The sequence below is a fragment of the Helicoverpa armigera genome, chromosome 28, assembly GCF_030705265.1.
Source record: "Helicoverpa armigera isolate CAAS_96S chromosome 28, ASM3070526v1, whole genome shotgun sequence".
Classification (NCBI taxonomy): Eukaryota; Metazoa; Arthropoda; class Insecta; order Lepidoptera; family Noctuidae; genus Helicoverpa; species Helicoverpa armigera.
In genome coordinates, this window is record NC_087147.1 from 6,276,796 (window position 1) to 6,296,318 (window position 19,523).

A 19,523-nucleotide genomic window follows, 5' to 3' on the forward strand; every position below is an offset into this window, starting at 1 on the left:
AGTTATGTAGGGGTTGTATACGGGTGTTTAAAACAGTTATGACGTAATTTAATGTTTATTTATTTATAATGATTATGAATCGCTATTTGAAAAATCAAATGATGAATTTTCGGATTCGCTACTCTCCAAGGTGAATTATAAATTCTGACTCCATGTCAAAATGTCTATAGTATTCTTCTTTTTTCTTTTGTACATGTCGACAAGTATTACGCCACATCCCATCATCAATTTGACTTACACGTTCATTTATGAGTTTCATTATTTTGTTATTTTGGTCGACATTATGCAAAGCAATATAATTTTTTAAAATTCCCTACATATTTTGTTTACATTATTATACTAGGTTATACTTCTTTTTACATTCTTAGTCAACACTTTTATTTATTGTCGGCGTACCCCGAGCTAGAAAATATGTAAGGAGTATTTAATTCTTAGATACTGTCAATGTCAATTTGAAAAGACTTATGAGAAAATAATGAAAAACTATATTTAATAATAAAAAGCTTTGAATGTTGTTTTTTTTTTTTTGAAACGCTTTATCTGACTCCTTAATAATTTCTCCATGAATAACTAGTATTTTCGTAAACGACTGTACCCACAACAAAAAGTGACAAGAACACGTCATGCTCGGACGACGTCACTGTCACACGAATGAAAGTTGTATATTTACAAGCCGACGCACACATAGGGCCGCGCGCAAATCTGAGTTGAACTATCTATACACTAAAAAGAAACCTGATGCAAACTGTCTACGTATCATAATAACTCATTTCAACGTAGGTCTCTCTATTTTTACTACACATACTGTACTTGTACTGAGTAGGTACCAGGTCACAGTGCGATCGCGGGGATTAAGGGCTTATTACATTTGACTAAATTCAGTCGTCTAAATAGGTTTGTCTAATTAGGTTTCTAAATGATTTAATGAAACCTACCTTCCTAAATGCGTTTACATTTGACTGAATTTAGTCAAGTAGACATGGGTAGTTCGCGAACGATTGAAGGAAATGGACTACTTCACTTCCGAAAATAAACGTATCATTCCTTCACTACTCCTTCGAATGTGTCTCTACTTCATTTAGTTCACTAGTTCAGGATCCTTCCATAGATCGGATCGGCTACATATTTCGATTTTTAAATACGCCAACCTAAACTAAAATATATCTAAATTACTTTAAAGCTGCATAATTTTGTGTTTATTAATATTTTCACGGTTGATAGTCCTAAGCCTGCATAAAGTATGAAGGAAAATCAAGATATCGAGATAAAAAATCAAGTGATTCATTCGTCGTTACTTATCCCTCACACTACAGATTGACTCGTTTTGATTTACTGAACTAAATGAGTAGACTACGATTATGTTTCCTAAGAGCTAGGTGACTCATTGACTCGTTCAGATTTGGTGAACTAAATGAAGTACTGAAGTAAATGAGTGGACTACTTCGTTGAGCGAAAAGAACTACTTCATTCATTTCTTTTCAATGACACATTTTGCGCATGTCTATAGTCAAGTGTAATAAGCCCTTTAGTAGGCAGTAATGATACTGCTAGCTACTTAAACAAAATCATATACTTGGTGATTACAAAAAATTACTAATTCCCAAGTAGGGTCATTAAATCGCGGAGAATCTTAACACCGCGATTCAGGATTTGCATAAAAATGCACAACGCCATCTATGTTGACATAATGTAACTAAAACACTTAAACTAACATAAAATATTGTACACACACGAACTATGTTATTTCCAAATGATACACACACTAATAAATTCAATTAAGTAATACAAAGAACAAATTGTTAATGATATTATCTAAAACAAAATAAGAACAGTGAGAGTGAATTTGTCTGATTTGTTTGTTTACATATTTGAGCGCTCTAAGCGCTGTCACTCGCGCGTAGACAGATATAGCTACTCTACTCTTGAGGCGTTCTTTCTCGTTCACTCGCGAGTTTTGATTGGTGGAACCCGCTCCGTGAGCCGGCTTACCGCTCGCCCTTATGCCGCGAACATCGCGCGGCGCGGCGTGGATGACGTCACGCAAGCGTAGTTTTGTATGGAGGAGGAAGCCGCGGCTTGTTTAGTAGGAGCAAAATGTTTCAAGTAATTTATAGACAATTTTTTTTACGGTGGTAGGCGTTTTGTTATACCTACATATTTAAATTGTGTGGTTTAAATGATTATACCTATACCTATATTATAACTTATACATATGCTTCTTTCTTGAAATTCGAAAGGGAAGCCGATGGGAATCGGCTTATAAGGACGCCTCGCCACTGCCCCATAAGGCCTAGCAATCAGTAAACTCTGCTATCTAATCATTGTAACATTGTTCGTCTGTGCTGTGAGTACAGAATACTGCGGATGCCGACATAACGCTGATTTTCAATAGGATTTGCCGTTGAATCCAATGCTATAGAACAAGAGAGCTTGTGACCCATGCGACTACCGCAATGTGAGGCGGTGTTTGTTAGAAGAGCACGCGATTTGAAAATAAACGCTCCGTTCCTATGTTGCAACCAGCTTTTAGCTGTGAAATTGATAGTATTATGTTAAGAGAATGTGAACCAAAAAGAATCAAGACTCAATGTAAAAGTAGTTGTATGTTTGGTGAATAAATAAATAAATTCTTCATAATATGAAGCTTTTTTTATATAAGAATTACCACGGTCCTAGTACACAAAAACTCCAGAAGGAACTAAGGTTGATTTTATTTAGCATCCACAGCAGAAGGAGTCACCTAATGAATTTCCATCAACGAAAAACAGGGCTTTACACTTAATATTTATTTTTTTAATAACATGTACTAACAATGTTTTGTATAATATATTATGTATGTTAGTCTATAAGGTATATATCTATGGGCCTATGCAGCCTGAAAATAAAGAGATTTTAATTTTTTGATTTGATTTTTGATTTAATAACATATCAGACAATATCTACAACAACCATAGTAGACTAAAACCTATCCCAAAATCGCCACCGCTTATAACTTGCACGCCAGTAATTAGCAGCGCTCTGCGCCGTCACCTCAGCGTCCCTATCAATTGGCGGCAACTGTGAATGCTCAGCTACAACTATGATACAAGCCGTGTGTTCATTCACGGCAGTTCTGCGAATTGGAAAGGTTTAATGGCTCATAAGTCGATGTATATGGATTAGATGGCTTGTATGTATATTATTCTTGATTTAATATTGTGTATGTGCTTGCTTTGTTTGTAATTTAAAATATAAAGTAAACATTTTTAGACGCAAAACAAATAAATGGGATAGCAAGAAGCTACTTTTTCTGGGTCGTAAAAATATGAAAGCTTTTTGTGCATAACAACGTACGGGCATCAAGCAATTCTACTATTTTTACTTTTAGCAAAGAATTGGTCAATGAATATACTTTAGGGTGTTTTAATAGATCATGATTCTGATGGAGTATTATCATATATTTTGCTAAGGTTGGGGTTATTATACCTAGGTTGATTGGTGGTAGTATTGTACTATTTTCAGCAATTTATTACAAAAAAAACAATAGAACAACATTCCAAAAACGCTACCTCTCCTACCTTATACCAAAATAATGAGTCTAAACTGCAAATCCTGTCACCTAGTAGTTCACAATCAATTGACGATGAATGTTCATTCAGATACGATACATTCACTCAGTGGGACCGAATGATTTCGAGTCATGGATTAGAATTGAGCAAGATCTATCGCTGCTGATGCTGTGAATGGTTGGCCTGACTTCATTGAATGACAGATAATAGACTGGTTTAATTGTTAGTAAAAATTGACTTGTAGTTATCGTAATATTTATAATAACTACTAGCTTCTGTCCGCGGTTTCACTCGCGTCCTGGATGATCACAAAAACTGTCCCATGTCCTTCTCCCAGGTTTAAGATACCTCTCCTCTAATTTTCAGCTTAAAACGGTTCAGCCATTCTTGAGTTATAAAATGTGTAATTGAAACGACTTTCTTTAATAGGTACAAACATGTCTTATAATTTCCAGAAAGTTTTACTACATTTTGATATCTTGCAGTAACTGACATTCAAAATCTCATTTTTTTTGTCATGACTTTTCATTCCACGAAAAAAAAATGGCATGTACCATTTCAGATTTAAAATCGAAAAAGTATTTACGACTGTTCAACACAAAAACCTGTTAAATAAAAAAACCCGTTAATTAAAGCTCGTATCTAAATCCCGCGTAATCTAGGATTATTCTAGGACCAAAAATAATTGGGACTATAAACCTTCCGCGCAGCGTATTTAATCCAAAACAATAGGAGGGTAAGTTTATGTACAAAATAATTATCATTAACTTGCTTTATGTTAATTATTATACGATGTTTATGAAAGCAAGGGATTTATAGATATACGGTCTTATCTAGTAGTTTATATTGTCGATTAGCCGCGATAAAAGGATCTAATTATGGCTGAAATTAAACGGGATTATCCGAATTTTGTGTATGTAATTAAGTTAATCAGAATATTTCCCGTAGCATGGAAATAAGCTGTTGATAAAATTTGACGGCTGTCTAGTTTAGTTTAGTGAAATTTTTAACAACCATTTATAAACCATAGTACGACATCATCTCTCTACAAATTGTATAGCTTACAACCTTAATTTCTACTCAGAAACTCGACATTGCTATGTACAATAACGTGGTAACCCACAACAACAAAAAATAGTTTAAAAAACACGCTTTTTGTAACGCTTCTTAGCTAGTCATGTATTGTCATCAGAACTCAGAGCGTGTGCAAAATTTCATACTAATCGAAGGCCGGGAAGTGGGTCAAATTAAGATTCCAAGATTTTCTTACACACTTAGTTACAAGTGAAGCTTAATATAAGCGTACTAGCTTCTGCCAGCGGTTTCACCCGCATCCCGTGGGAACTACTTCCCGTAATGGAATAAAAAGTAGCCTATAGCCTTCCTCGATAAATGGGCTATCTAACACTGAAAGAAATTTTCAAATCGGACCAGTAGTTTCTGAGATAGGCGCGTTCAAACAAACAAACAAACTCTTCAGCTTTATAATATTAGTAAAGAAGTATAGACAACCATAATTTCTACGAAGAAACTTGTGACTGCTATGAACAAAAACGTGGTAACCCAAAATAAATTTCAACTTACCAAGTGCAAATCCGTCCTTGGCCCATTGCACCTGTCCTGCAAGGTTGGCTACTGCACATTCTAGCACGGCCTCTGCACCTTCCTGTACCCTCAAACTTCGAGGAACTACCCTGAAGTATTGCTGCTGAAAGCCGGTTGCGCATACCAGTACTGTAACAAGAAAAAAATATATTAGGCTAAATGTATAAACATTTCTGGCCTTACTACAAAAACTTAAACATCTGTTTTACACTTGTCTAAAAAATTGTAGCTGCAAAATGAACCATATGTCAACGTCATAATCTGACATATTTTTAGACAAGTCTTAAACTGACGTTTAAAAGTTTTTGTGGTAAGACGGTTCAAGTTTTAAAATAAAAGTAAGTACCTACATAAGATTACACAATTAGGTTTTACATGTTGATAATATAATAAAATAGCACAGGAATATAGAGGTAGGATTTTGATGTCTAAACCACATATTGTAAGTTGTAGTCCTACCATTATATATAAACTATTTCATTGCAACCAACTGCAAATTCAAAGCCCAGGATAGTACAAAAAAATTCTGATGACAAACTTACATCTGACAGCCTATGTTTTAAAGTCATTTACCTTATCCTAAAACTTAAGCATGTTTACTATCGAATTCTAAATTCAAACATCCCACGTGTATTTCTTGCCTGCCAGTGTGACTGTCATTAAGTCCGTTATGTAGTTAAGCCGGCTTTCCACTGTGAGATATAATATATTTTGAGATTTATATTTTATCGCTCGTCATACATTTGACACTCTTCTTTAATTTATAATACATGCCAAACTATAAACATTTTTTCAAATGTATGACGAGCGATAAAATATTATATCTTAGGATGTAATCATCATCATCATCTCAGCCATAGGACGTCTACTGCTGAACATAGGCCTCCCTCTTAGATCTCCATAGATGCCTGTTGGAGGCGACATGCATCCAGCGTCCTCCGGCGACCTTTATAAGATCGTCTGTCCACCTAATTGATTTAATATATTTATATTATATCCTATAGTGAAAAGCCGGCTTTACAAGGCGCGTTTTACGTCCATGGTCACAGATTATAATCTCGCATAGATACAGAATACAGATACAAAAGTTAGCACATGTTTAATTGGTAGTTTTTTATATGTCATTACATTAGTTTTTTGACAGACATGTGCGAGGATTCAGCGTGTATGTCCTTAAGTGGTTTTTTCAGGGCCATATGTGACAATTGATTTGTGAAGTTAATTTTGGTAAAAAATAAGCGCCAGGGCGTTGGACAAGTACATCTTACAAATTATTTGCAAAAGTTTTCTTCTATTAGTAAAAACTAAATGAAAATCCGTTCAGTACATTTCACTTTTCGCAAGTTTTTAGCAAAATCGCTTTTTTATGAGCATGTAATGATGATGATATTTTTTTTGTTAATGAATACTATGTTCTAGTATCATTTTCTATCCTTATAATGAACCCTACCTAACGTTAGTTTATTAACATTTATACTAGAACCTAATCCCAAAACTAGGACCTACAATATCCCTTCTACAAAACTATCCCCCGCAACTTGTAACTACGTCAACAAAGTTATAATTAGTAATTATAATTGAAAACAAAGAAACAATGGCGCTATATCGGCCGCTAATACGAGACTGTCTGAAGTGGTTGTCGTGTTAGCGAGCCGAGGTGAATGTACTCGCTAGGTTACACTGATAGCGGACAGCGATTTGGTGTTTGGTACAAAGATAATTCATATATCTAACTAGTTTCCACCCGCCGCTGTGTTGATAAAAAGTAGCCTACGTGTTAATCGAGGGTATCACCTATCTACATACCCAACCAAATCGCTCCAGCCATTTTTGCGTGAAAGAATAACAAACATACATCCATACATTCTCAGAAACTTTCACATTTATAATATTAGTATAAGGTCTTCTATGTATACCTGTAAGGTTTTTGACAATTGATTATATTATACGAGGTTTACAGGTGTCGAAAATTAATGATTAATGTTAGTGATAAATAATCATCCAATATAATTAAATTGAATATAAACAAAGAAACAATGGCGCTATATCGGCCGCTAATACGAGACTGTCTGAAGTGGATGTCGTGTTGTCGAGGTGAATGTACTCGCTAGGTTACACTGACAGCGGACAGCGATTTGGTGTTTGGTACAAAGATAATTCATTTTAAAAGTGAGGATTAGTTTTTTTATCACTGATTCAAAAGACACGTACCACTTTACGCACATTTTGTATTTGCCGAAAGCCGAATGTTCCAAGCGTATCAAAATTAAATAATTTAATTGCACTGTATTAAACAATATTGAAGTAAAAAAAACTGCTGAGCTTAAAACAATAATTCTAAAACAACTGAGTAAATTGGGCAAATGTGTTTTCACTTTTTCCGCGTCATATTCAAAATTACATGGTAAGTTTTTATATTTCTGTACTATTATTTTAAGGCTGAAGTTTGCTACTTTACGCCTCAATTTTTAGAACTACTGCTCCGGTCTTTTAATTCTTTTGTGTTAAATAGACCATTCATTTTATAGAGAAAGGCTATTTTTTATCCAGATGCGCAAAGTAGTTCCTATGAGACGCGGATAAAACAACTAGCAAAAGCTACTCAATCAATAAATGCAAAATAGTTATAAAAGATTAAGTAGGTAAATAAAATTTATTTGTAAACAAGTTATTTAGCCTTGAATGTCTGATTGTCGGTAATCAATCGGTAATTTGTTACTGTCTGAAGTGGGTGTCGATTCATTGCCGATAAAATAAAAGAGGTTAATGTTCTTTGTAGGTAGTACTGTGAGCGGGTAGCGGTTTGAAAGGCCTTAAATTGTAAGACTGGTTTTTATGTAAATACAATATATAAAGAAAAACATGTAGAATAAATGATACAAATAAATAATGAGATTTTGTGAAAAGGAGATGTGATTTTTCACGTAAAAGGTATTTTTTTTTTAAACATGGGTATTTGATGATGATGTCCTCCTAGCCGATTATCGGCTACGTCGGCTGTTCTCATAAGGAGATTAGCCAACTACGCAGGACAAATTATAGCGCACAAGCATTTACGCATGGAACATGGGTATATTTATTTTTTGTCAGATACGAACCCACAGACTCGTGCTAATGAACTTCAAAACTTTACTACTAGTTACCTGGACATCACATAATTATTATGATAAATGCTCATATTATGTAACTAATATAGCTAATAACTATTTTGCTATAATGAATTTTGATATATTTAAGAAAAAAGAAACACGAGTTTCCAAAAATCGCTACCGCTTATGCCTTAAACACGCAAGTGGCTGCGCGTCGCCACTTAAGGGTCACTCCACACTAGCGACCGCGACAAGTGCGTGAATTAACACGACTTACGACATGTCTGACTTGCGACTTCCATATTAGGGTGTCACTAAACACGACACCGTAGTTTCAAAATCCGACCAAGTGCGTGGTTCCGTACCATAATTTAGAAAATTAATAAAAAAAATCCCGTTTGCTGTATAGGTATATATTTATTTTATTCTAGTTTTCAGTGTTTGCTGTTATAGCGGCAACAGAAATACATCATCTGAACTCGGAACTCAAAAAATTATAAATTTGATATTTCCGATATTTGGTCGATAGTTTGACAAGTTCCTTAGATGGTAATGTCATTTGTGTATTTGTGAATGAAAATGGGTAGTGTTAAAACAATTGGAAAGTTGGGTAAAGACAGTTCTCCATTTTTGGGTGGTCGAATTGTCGAGTTTTTTTTCGAAATAGAAGTGTCAATTATATTAGATTGTTGTTGACTTAAATTGTTAGTGCAGTTATTGAAGGACTCGTTTTTGGATGAAGTGCTTCTATAAAAAATAAAAATTAACTGTCCTCAGCTTGCTAAGATTATAATTACCTATACCTTCGTTATCTTAATTAATCTCTTACTTATCCTAGTCACCAATGGCTGATAAAAAGGTGAAGGAAAACATCTCGAGAAATCCTGGACTATGAAGTCTGAAATCACCAACCCGCATTGAGCAAGCGTGGTGATTAATGCTCAATCCTTCTCCGTGTGAGAGGAGGCCGCAGCCCAGCAGTGGGACGATAGTAACAGAATCCTAATTAAACGATAAAGCTTGGTTTAGTTCAAATCGTGCGTGATATGACACCCACTTTGAATACATTCTAATCGTCACCACGATATCGTGACAAAACCCAAAGCATATGCTTATGTATTTGTATTAGCCACAGTATTAGCCATTTTTATCCAGGTGCACGAAGTTGTAAGGAACAGGACGCAAGTAAAATCGCCGATGAAAGTTATTCACTATAATACTATTAATATGTGGTAATGCTTATGTAATTTCTCCAACAGGTATCTGTGGAGATCTAAGGGGGAGGCCTATGTTCAGCAGTGGACGCCCTATGGCTGAGATGATGATGATGAAGTGCTTATGTTTATAAAATAAGTCTAAATTTATGAATTGTTTTTATTCGAAACTATTTTATCTATCTTCACAAGATTGAAAAAAACTGCTATTCAATTATAAAACTACAGGTATTTTTAAGGAATTTACACCACAAGTAGGAAATTATCAATACAGTACTATTCTATCGCTATTATTGCTGATTCAAAATAATTTTCCTACCATCTATGAAAACCCACACACAAAGAATATTGAACTTTATTCTTGTACCGTTAGAGTCTAAAGTCGTATGGACGTTAAACAGGAATATACGGAAGCCATTAAAACAGCATTTTAGACTGTAATGTATAGCATTAAAGTTTATTATAGCAACTAATATTTTCATGTTGAGATACAGCAAATCTGTTAGCAAACTATTTTGTGCTTTACTACTTGGACATAAAGTTGAATTTTATAGATCACTTAACTGAATATAAGGTAGTACAAAAATGATTAGGGAAGTAAGGTTGTAGTTGTACAGTAGACAAATTAAAATTTTAATTTTGTTCGTAAACCTTTTGAAATTTGGTATATAATTATTTACACAGATAAAAGATAGGGTTTACTATTATAATGTATAGATAGGTTATCTACACAACCCAAAACCCTTGGTAAGAGTGGTTTTCAGACTTTCTGGTCTACCTACGATTGCCAAAGATGTTTAAATGAAACACGAAAGAATTCATGTTAAGAAGACGAATTGGAATTTTTGGCGCCAAGGATCTCAATTTCAAAACTCAATCAACATAAACACAACAGACACACCACAATTAAAGTATTACATAGCCAATAATCAAGATACACTTACAGAGTTTCAGTAAATTTTTTCAGCAAAATGGTGGGACGGACGCCATCATGTCGCTAAAGGATGTGCTGAAAATCAGCGCTGTGGCACCAATTTCATGTGGTTGCATGTGGTCGCAGCATATGCTGAGCACGTTCTTTTTTTTGCGCACGCACCATAACATTTGTTTTATATGATAGGAATTTGTGAAATTGTATTAATTAAATTTTTTTTCCTTCTTAATGTTTATCGTTATCAATGTGATAGTGACTTTTACAGGTATGGTCCACGGATAATAAAAATCTATGAGATAGGATAGAGAGCGACGCTGTGGACCATAGATTAAAACTGTTATTTAGTATTAAGTTTTTTAATGTTATTTCTGTTTATCTTGTAATAATTTTCCTTGTCTTGTTTTTGTGTGTATACGTGTGCGTCTGTGCAAAAATAAATTATTTTTCTTTCTTTTTCTTTCTTTTCTCAGTAAATACAAAACGGATCAAAATACAACTTGGTTACCTGAAAGTTCATGATATAAACCTTATTTTGTTAGACGTAGAAACATGATTAGGTAACTTTTATAACAGAGAAAAATATATCAAACATACCTCTTTTTAAAAAGAGATGCACATATTATGGGCAAACGGGACCGATTTAAGCCTCTTAACTTTTTTAGTAGTTGAGTGTATAAATACTCTTTAAAATTGTAGAAGGATTTTTTATCAAATTATCATTTCTAAATAATAAAATTACAAAACCATTTTGTCGCTTACGACTTTTAGTTATAAGCTCGCGCGCGTATTGTTATCCTCGCCCCGCTCAGACGCTCCGACCCCTTTTGGCGCCTTAGTTGCGCGTGCCGGTTATGGAATTATTGTTGACCACTTCGTCGCTTTAACATGATGACCACCCACCTATCCGCGGGCCGACAGAACCTAGCATTTTTTAACTTTATGATCAGTCAATCAATGCGGCTGTTATTTAGCCACAAACTCTTCTCCTTAGTCGAAGTGAAAATGAAATGTTTTTATTTCAAATAGGCCTTTGCAGGCTCCAATGAAACGTCACACTAGTTGCACGATACCAAAAAGTTTGTCTCATGGAGAAGAGCCGGCAAGAAAGTCCATAGACTCTCTTTTTAAAAAGTATTATTTTCGTTAACATTAGATACATAACAATAGTAAGCAGTCACTTCTTAAAGTTCTAGTTTTAATATCATCATTATCTCCCGTGCCTTTTCCTAACTATGTTGGGGTCGGTTTCCAGTCTCACCGGTTGCAGCTAAGTACCAGTGTTTTACAAGGAGCGACTGCCTATCTGACCTCCTGAACCCAGTTACCCTGGCAACCCCCTTGGTAACACAAGACAAGTAAAAATAAAGCTATAATAAGAATAGCTATAAGCTAATGCTAATCCTTCTTGGTGATTAATGCTCATTTCTTCTCCGAGTGAGAGGAGGCCTGTGCCCAGCAGTGGGACGATAAAAAGGCTGTAACAGTAACACTTAGCTAAAATAAAGCTAGGCAGATGATAAGAAATAATTTTTGCGATACGACACTCATTAATTATCTCACACACCACATAAGAACGCTTACAAAATCTACATAATGAGTTCTTACTAAACATAAGGAGTTTAAACTGGTTAGAACCGGTTCTGATCCCCCATATAGCGGGTACTGAATACTGTATAATCCTATACACTTCCTAGAATATAGATTAGCATAGACAATTTAATCCTAGGACGCAGGCATAAATTATAGAAGCACTAGCTTGGGCCGGTGGAGATGTTTGTCGATTTCATATCAATTGGTATAACAAAAATGTAGGTACACAATTTTTTGTTTGGCTAATCTGTTTTGTTTGGATATTCTCGAGAACTGCTGAATGGATTTAAAAATTTGTTTGAAATACCAAAATCTGGATTAGATCTGATACTCTGAATCTACCTAAGATTGATCGATAAGGGGTAAATTTTATGTGTTAAAAGTCAGCAAAATTTAAAGCTCATTGGCATACTTAGACATTTCCAAAATAATAAAGTAACTCATTTCTAACAAATAATTTTTCAAATATGACTTCATTTCTTCCTGAGAAAATACGTTACACACAAACATACCATCCCCTCTTAACGTCATTATAGATTTTCTTCCCATCTGGTTAGACTGGAGGCTTTCATGCAAGGAAAATTACTTGCATGTAAGCATATTTAAGTGCATTCTTTACTTTATTAACTAAGTAGGAACCGTAAAAGTGGAAAACATACTTAGGTATACTCAATTTTAATTGATTTTCTTATCAAGAATTTACCTAGCTAGAGTATTTTTAGGCACTAACGTATGTACCTAAACGTACACATCTTATTGAAAATGAATGGTACCGATGCTTAGATACCTAAGTGTGGAGATAATTAAATTATCAGATTCACCGTCATTTGCACAAAGCTCCATTAAAATTAAAGCATCATTAAATCTATTGCTAACACTTTTTATCTTGTTGACAAAAAAAGAGACAGCAATAGATTTAAAGAAGCTTTAACTTTAATGGAGCTTTGTGCAACTGACGGTTAGTCACAAGATTTTTCATTAAATGGGCTAGCTAACACTAAAACATTTATTCAAATCGGACTGGTAGATCCTGAGATAGCGCGTCCAAACAAACAATTAAGTGTTTCAACTTTATAACACAAGTAGATAAGTATGCGTTTTCCAAAAGTAGCTCTAAGCATATAAAAAGACAAAGTACCTATAATACTGAAAGTACGACCAAAACATCGCCTACATAAAACAAAAGAATAAAAAGAATAATACAATTATTTCACAAGACACGTGCTTAAAAATGGGTCACATATACGAAAGCTTTCTAAGACTATCAAAAATATGCTGCCTATTTTCAGCCTGAAACTCATACAAGTTAATATTCATAGGGAATGCCCCCAAGAGAGAAATTCGCCTTGGTCTACGCGGGAGGCCTATATTTGGAGCACTAGAATTAGGACAATAGTATACTAACGTAAAAGTGAAGAATACTGTATGCTATTTGTTGTGTTGGGGCAAATAATACGTGACAATAGAAAGATATGTTATTTTTAAATAATGCTATAAATGCGAAAATATGTCTGTCGCGCCTTCACGCTAAAACTATTAAAGGGATTTAAATGTAGCTTGTTTTTAAGCCGTTTCAAACGAAGTAACTAATTCCCGTATCCAGTTAAAAAGTAGACGATGGCCTTAGACAATAGGTACATAGAATATATAACACTGAAAGGTACATAGGCATATATTCTAATACTGCAACAATTTTTCAAATGAGACTAGCAGATCCTGAAATCCGGTGAGACTGGATGCCGACCCCAAAATAGCTGAGAAAAGGCTAGGCAGATGATGCTGATGATGACTCCTAGACCCTTAGATTAACGCGTTCAAAAAAACAAACGTACACAGTCGTATAATAAAACCAATGATTAAAATCATAAGAAACAAATAAATCAATTAAAAGTCTCAGTTGTTTCATCAATTCATTTGACATTATACGACCACGAAATCTTATTTATTATTTCTAACTAAGCAACTGGTCAATTACTTAGCTTTAATTAGTTTTTCATTGAACACAGAAACTTCATTAAAGTTTTCTACTCGAAAAGTTGGTAAGTTAGGTTTTCTAAAAGTCCTATATGTGGGGTCGTTTGACTATTTGCTATTTTATTCGCTTTTTTCATTTGATTGTATTAATGGAAAAGTTGATACTGTTTTTTTAGAAATTGACCTTAACAAGTTTATTATCTGATATTTAAAGCTCAAAGTTCGAAACTAATTAATGATTCGCACCAATTGTTAATACATTTTTTTACTAATTTAGCCTATGTTGTCCCACTGCTGGGCAAAGGCCTCCCCCATAGCCATCCATCTTTCCCTATCGGTCGCTATTTATGGCCAGTCCTTGTGGAAGCTGTCTAAATCTTCTCTCCACGGTTTTCTTGGTCTTCCTCTTGGTCGCCTTCCATCATCAGGGATTCAATTGTTAATATGCCAATATATATTTTTCATCAATTTCTTTGTAACATATTCTATTCTATACACAACAATCAATAGAGGTCAAAAGTTAAACTTCAAAGAATGGTAAAGAGAACCTCAAAAAATTCTGCCCGAAGCAAAACTTGATAATATCTAAAGAAAAACTCAAGTATTTAGCTCCGAGAAGTTTTTAACTCAATTATGGTGACATCCGGGGGATATTGATTTTTTTTCGTGTGGCAAGACCAAGCGTCCTTTATTAGGGATGCGAAAATTTTGTCCATTAAGTTTTAATATGATGCAAATTGTTAGAAAATGATAGGTTGTATAGAATTTACTGACAAATAATGTGCAGATTTTCGAAAAAGTAAAGAAGTAGGTATCATTTTCTAATTTTATGATATAAAATGTAAAGAAATGTTTCTCCAAAAAGACAAAGTATGTACCTACCATGTGAATAAATGTTTCTCCAAAAAACACAAGGGTCAAAGTATGTACCATAGATTTAAACGTATTTCAGTGTTTATTCACAATAAACTAGCAAATGCCATTTCTAAAATTTTGGTTTAAAATAAATACGTAGCCCTACTAAATATGTTGAGCGTTTGAGCTTTTAAATAGACCAATTTTTATCAATATTCCTACAGACCCCTAACTCCAAAAAGTACACTCGAAGATAATGAGCATTTTTATCAGAAACCATTGAATTCTGCCACCAACAGTATTTCAAGGACCATCACGAAATAAGGGTCACTTTCTAAATATACTGTCTCAAAGATTAGCCTTAGAACTACCCACATACTAAAAACTTTTAGTCGGCCGATAGTTTGTTCGGGCTCTTAAATCAGTATGAAGATGAATGGTAGTACGCACATTGCAAAGATCAGGTATTTTGGCCGGTATCAGACCGACTGAAGACTTAGATTGGACACATGATTTTCTTTCATGAAAAAACTATATTTTCTTCTTCTCTGTATTCTGTGTGTGTGTACATAAATTGTTAAATAAAAATAAATAAACTTGACAACATCGGTCAACTATCGGCCAACTGTTTAGTGTGCAGTGTGGTGATACTCTAAAGGGTATAAGGAATGCTTTTACCGAAAGAATTTTTACTGATTACCTGATGTATTTTCGAAAAACGTTTCTGTTTCTGGGGTGTAATTAATCTTGCGATAAGACTGGTATGATGTAAGGAGACACCTATTTAAATTGTCGCTTGTCTTACTAAGTATACCTATCTATATAAACGAAAGTATACCCCTTAAGTATTTATTATAAATAAGAGGTATTTTTAACTAAACAAGATTTGTTCTACAAGACAGACTCACAATTGTCAAGCGAATAAGTTTAACTAATGAATTGCCAAAAGTATTTAGTTACTAGTCACTAATACCTACTAAATGGTTACCTATTACTTGATGACTAATAAATAAATGATAGGTTCATATTTGATCACAAATAAGGCAGATAGTCTGACAACCAGTTTTATCTCTCTCTTTAGTTACCCGGGCAACCCAATACCTAGGGGGGTATTGGGTTGCCCGGGTAACTGGGTTGAGGAGGTCAGATAGGCAGTGGCTCCTTGTAAAGCACTGGTACTCAGCTGCATCCAGTTAGACTGGAAGCCGACCCCAACATAGTTAGATAAAAACAAATGACATTTAATAACCAGAGGTCGTTGAACTTTCCCAAACTTTAAACAATGAATATCCGAACACCATATCAATAACTAGGAAGTTTTAGAACAATACTAAACTTAATTAATTAATACATATTGGCACAACTTAGACAAGGGGATGGGGCGAATAATTCTAAGTTACCATATTATAATAGGCAAGTTTAAGTTAACTTTGATCGATCGCGATGGTTTAACGACAGTTAGATTGAGTTCCTCTTAGTATGTGTTTGTTGTAACCAAAATGGCGCGCGTCAACTAATTTTAGTAAGGGGTAAATAGAAGCTTACATGTATTAAACGCTAGCTAAAGGTACTACCCGCGTCCCCTGGGAACTACTTCGCGCAATTATATAAAAAGCATATACTTAGCTTTCGTCAATACATGGCCTATAGTAGCACTGATGCCCTTGCAATGAAATAATTATTGAAATCGGTACACTAGTTCAAGAGATCAGCATGTTCAACCAAACAAATAAACTCTTCAGTTTTATAATATTAGTACAAAAGTACTATTATACTAACAATTTTGGAGGATCTCTGTAATGTAAGTTTTTCTGAGGCGCTCAGAATGATTCAAGGAATCTGAAGATACTAGACACACCCAAATCAGTCCACAAATTCAGTACTTATCACTAAACAGAGAAACTCTCATTACAAACATGAACTTTAACATATCCTACCCGACTGCTGAAAAGGGTCATACTTTTTGTCAGCCGTGTAAAAATATAAATAAAGATATCAGTAATAAAACTGAACTTACTACCAAAACATGAACTGAATACATATATTTTACTCATTATCCCAGTTCAGTGCAAATGTCCCTCCCACGAAGAACAAAATGACTAGCGGAGGTGCCATAACAGAAATCGCCTAAGAAAGTAGCGCGCCAAAATACGGGCGAGCAGGGGCCGAGGAACTTTACTGTTTACCCTACACGCCTTCTTTGGACACCATCTTTGTAAAACCAAAAATCGTTGATAAATGTCTCAAAGAACCCGAACGCCTCGTTATTTTACTCGTAACTGATCATTTTGGTTTGGACCTACAAGGCGCCTGAACTACCTGCATTATGGCATATCCACTCATTTTTCCTGACTCCGTGGTCCCGAAAGCAAGATGGCTGCCATTCGATCACTGACGTCACTTGACAGCGATACAGGGTGTATTATTTATCATTCGTTCGTTCGTTCGTTCGGTCCTAATTCCTGTATTAATGTTACAGCCTGTAGGTATACGGTGAACTCGTTTTGGGCCTCTACCATTTGTTTTCTGTGGTAGATTTTATTTTAAACTTTTTGGTTAGAATTTGTATTGTATTTTAATTAAAATTATCGTATTTTTTTCTATGTAAAACGAAAACAATAATTTCTTTTGAAATATTACTACATTTAAAGCGGTTATTCGATTGAAAAATGGAGGAGGTTTTCAATTTTAATTACTACCTACTATAGTATTCGATAAATATCTTCCGAAGCAATAAATATGCATTTGTAGAAAGGCCATTTCTACAAGCTACACTTCTAATACTTGAATATTAAACTCAGTAAAACACTAACAGTAACCAGATGCCATTAAATCCCACCAGAGACAAGAAACAGTTCTGTCATGAGAATGGGAACAGCCGACAATGAACCATAGACTATAGAGCTATTGGTAAAAAGTATAATTCTTTTATTATGCGCGGTGATCTTTGAATCTGTTGTTCTCTGGTAATTTGTGATTTATTAGTACAAATAGTATGAAAAAGGTATTGTTTTTTGACTGGCTATAATCAATGCAAATGGTGATTGCATAACACTTTTTCACTTGTATTAAACATTGCATTGTAAATGAGAATTTAGCTGGTATTTGCGACAAAACAGCGAAAAAACCACTTTCACGCTAATAGATTTTTTGTGATCTTATGCAACAGCCAATAAAAAATAGTGTGGGGAAAAGTTCAAAAAAAAATTGTATCGATAAAAAAAAACATCGACATCTCTTCGAGAACTTCTCACCCCACGCTCGCCGTAACAGATGGTACAGCCTGCTCCCTATCCATCACTACCGTTCGCCAGCCACCATAATTGATCACATTATTTTTCCTGTTATTATTAATTGTTCCATCTCTGTATTCAATCAAACAGAATGTGTATAGCCTGGAATCTTTTAGAGCTGTTTTATCGATGAATGATAGCTGGCTTACGTGGCTGTTGAGTGGAAAAAGGGCGTATGATACTGATGATTGAGAGGAATATGTAAATGATTTTGACATTACAATGTTCTGATTATCACGTAAATTCTTTAACAATTTGTCTTTAAAATTAGATACCTATTCCTGCTTAAGAGAAGCGCTGTTTCGTTCTACAGAGGAAATTTAAAGCACGTTATTTTATCTTTTTAAACGGAAGGAGGTTGTGTAATGTGCAATTAGTTGGGTATTTGTTACGGAAACTACCGACATACCGAGGTTTTCAAGATTTTTAGGTTCTTTTGCGCGGGTAGTGTTAAAATAAGTACGCGGCAGATGGGCACTGATCTTGTAAGATTTTTTTATTATTTTCAAATGATAGACAAAGCCGGTACACTGAAGTTAATTAAATATGTTGTAATCCTAGATTATGAAAATAATATGCTCTTAAGTATCTGAATCTTTTCCTAGAAACCGTTTCGTCAACACAACCAAGGTCTCTCCCATAGAGACCAACGATTTTTTTTCCAATGCGTAACAAAATATTATAAAAATCGTAGCAATTTCTCGAAAATTCCGTGGAAAAAAAACGCGAGTAATGTCCAATAACAATGCCCTTTTTCAGCAAAGTTTCAAAACCAAAATGTATAATTAACCAAGGAACTTTTAATACCGAATTTACATTTTGATACCCAGAAGCAAAGTCACTTTATTAAAATTAGTGTACGAACCTTTTTGACCGGCAAATATCCGTATTACCCGGGTAGAGTGTATTTTGGTCGTGATAAGCCTCAGTTTAAAATATATTAAATTAATTTCTGGAGGCTAATAGAATAATTTAAGGGTTGAGGTAAAATATCGATAGTCGATAAACTGGGTAACGGTGTTTATTAAAATCGAGATTTTATCCTTCTTGAATATTGAAAAGCGATGACTAATTATTCACTTTAGACCTATTTCCTTAGTGTAGAAAGCGTGTTAATCAAAATACTTCAGCATCAGAGTGCTGCACATATTTTATCGAGAGAAATGCTCTTTTGCATCTTCTTAGGACTAAATTACGAACATACAATGCAAGCTTTTCCAATAAGTACTCCTAATTAATTATTCATGTAACGACATATTCAATTATTTACCAGTTCTAACATAAATTAATACAGAAAAAATACCAAAAAAAAAACACATCACAAAAACCGAATTACTAAACGCAATTTCCGCACACGCCAATCAAAAGATCGATACCCAACATCGATACATGTCCCATCCCTACCCGGGATTTGATTCGCT

General features: G+C 34.5%; 1 protein-coding gene across 1 annotated transcript in view; it reads right to left on the reverse strand.

Moving 5' to 3' along the window:
* LOC110371420 (nephrin) overlaps positions 1 to 19,523 on the reverse strand; it is a 251,131-nt gene that overhangs the window by 207,186 nt on the left and 24,422 nt on the right. The window contains exon 3 of the mRNA XM_064042317.1: positions 5,133 to 5,282. Coding sequence (XP_063898387.1) covers positions 5,133 to 5,282 — 150 coding nt within the window. The remainder of the gene's footprint in view (positions 1 to 5,132; positions 5,283 to 19,523) is intronic.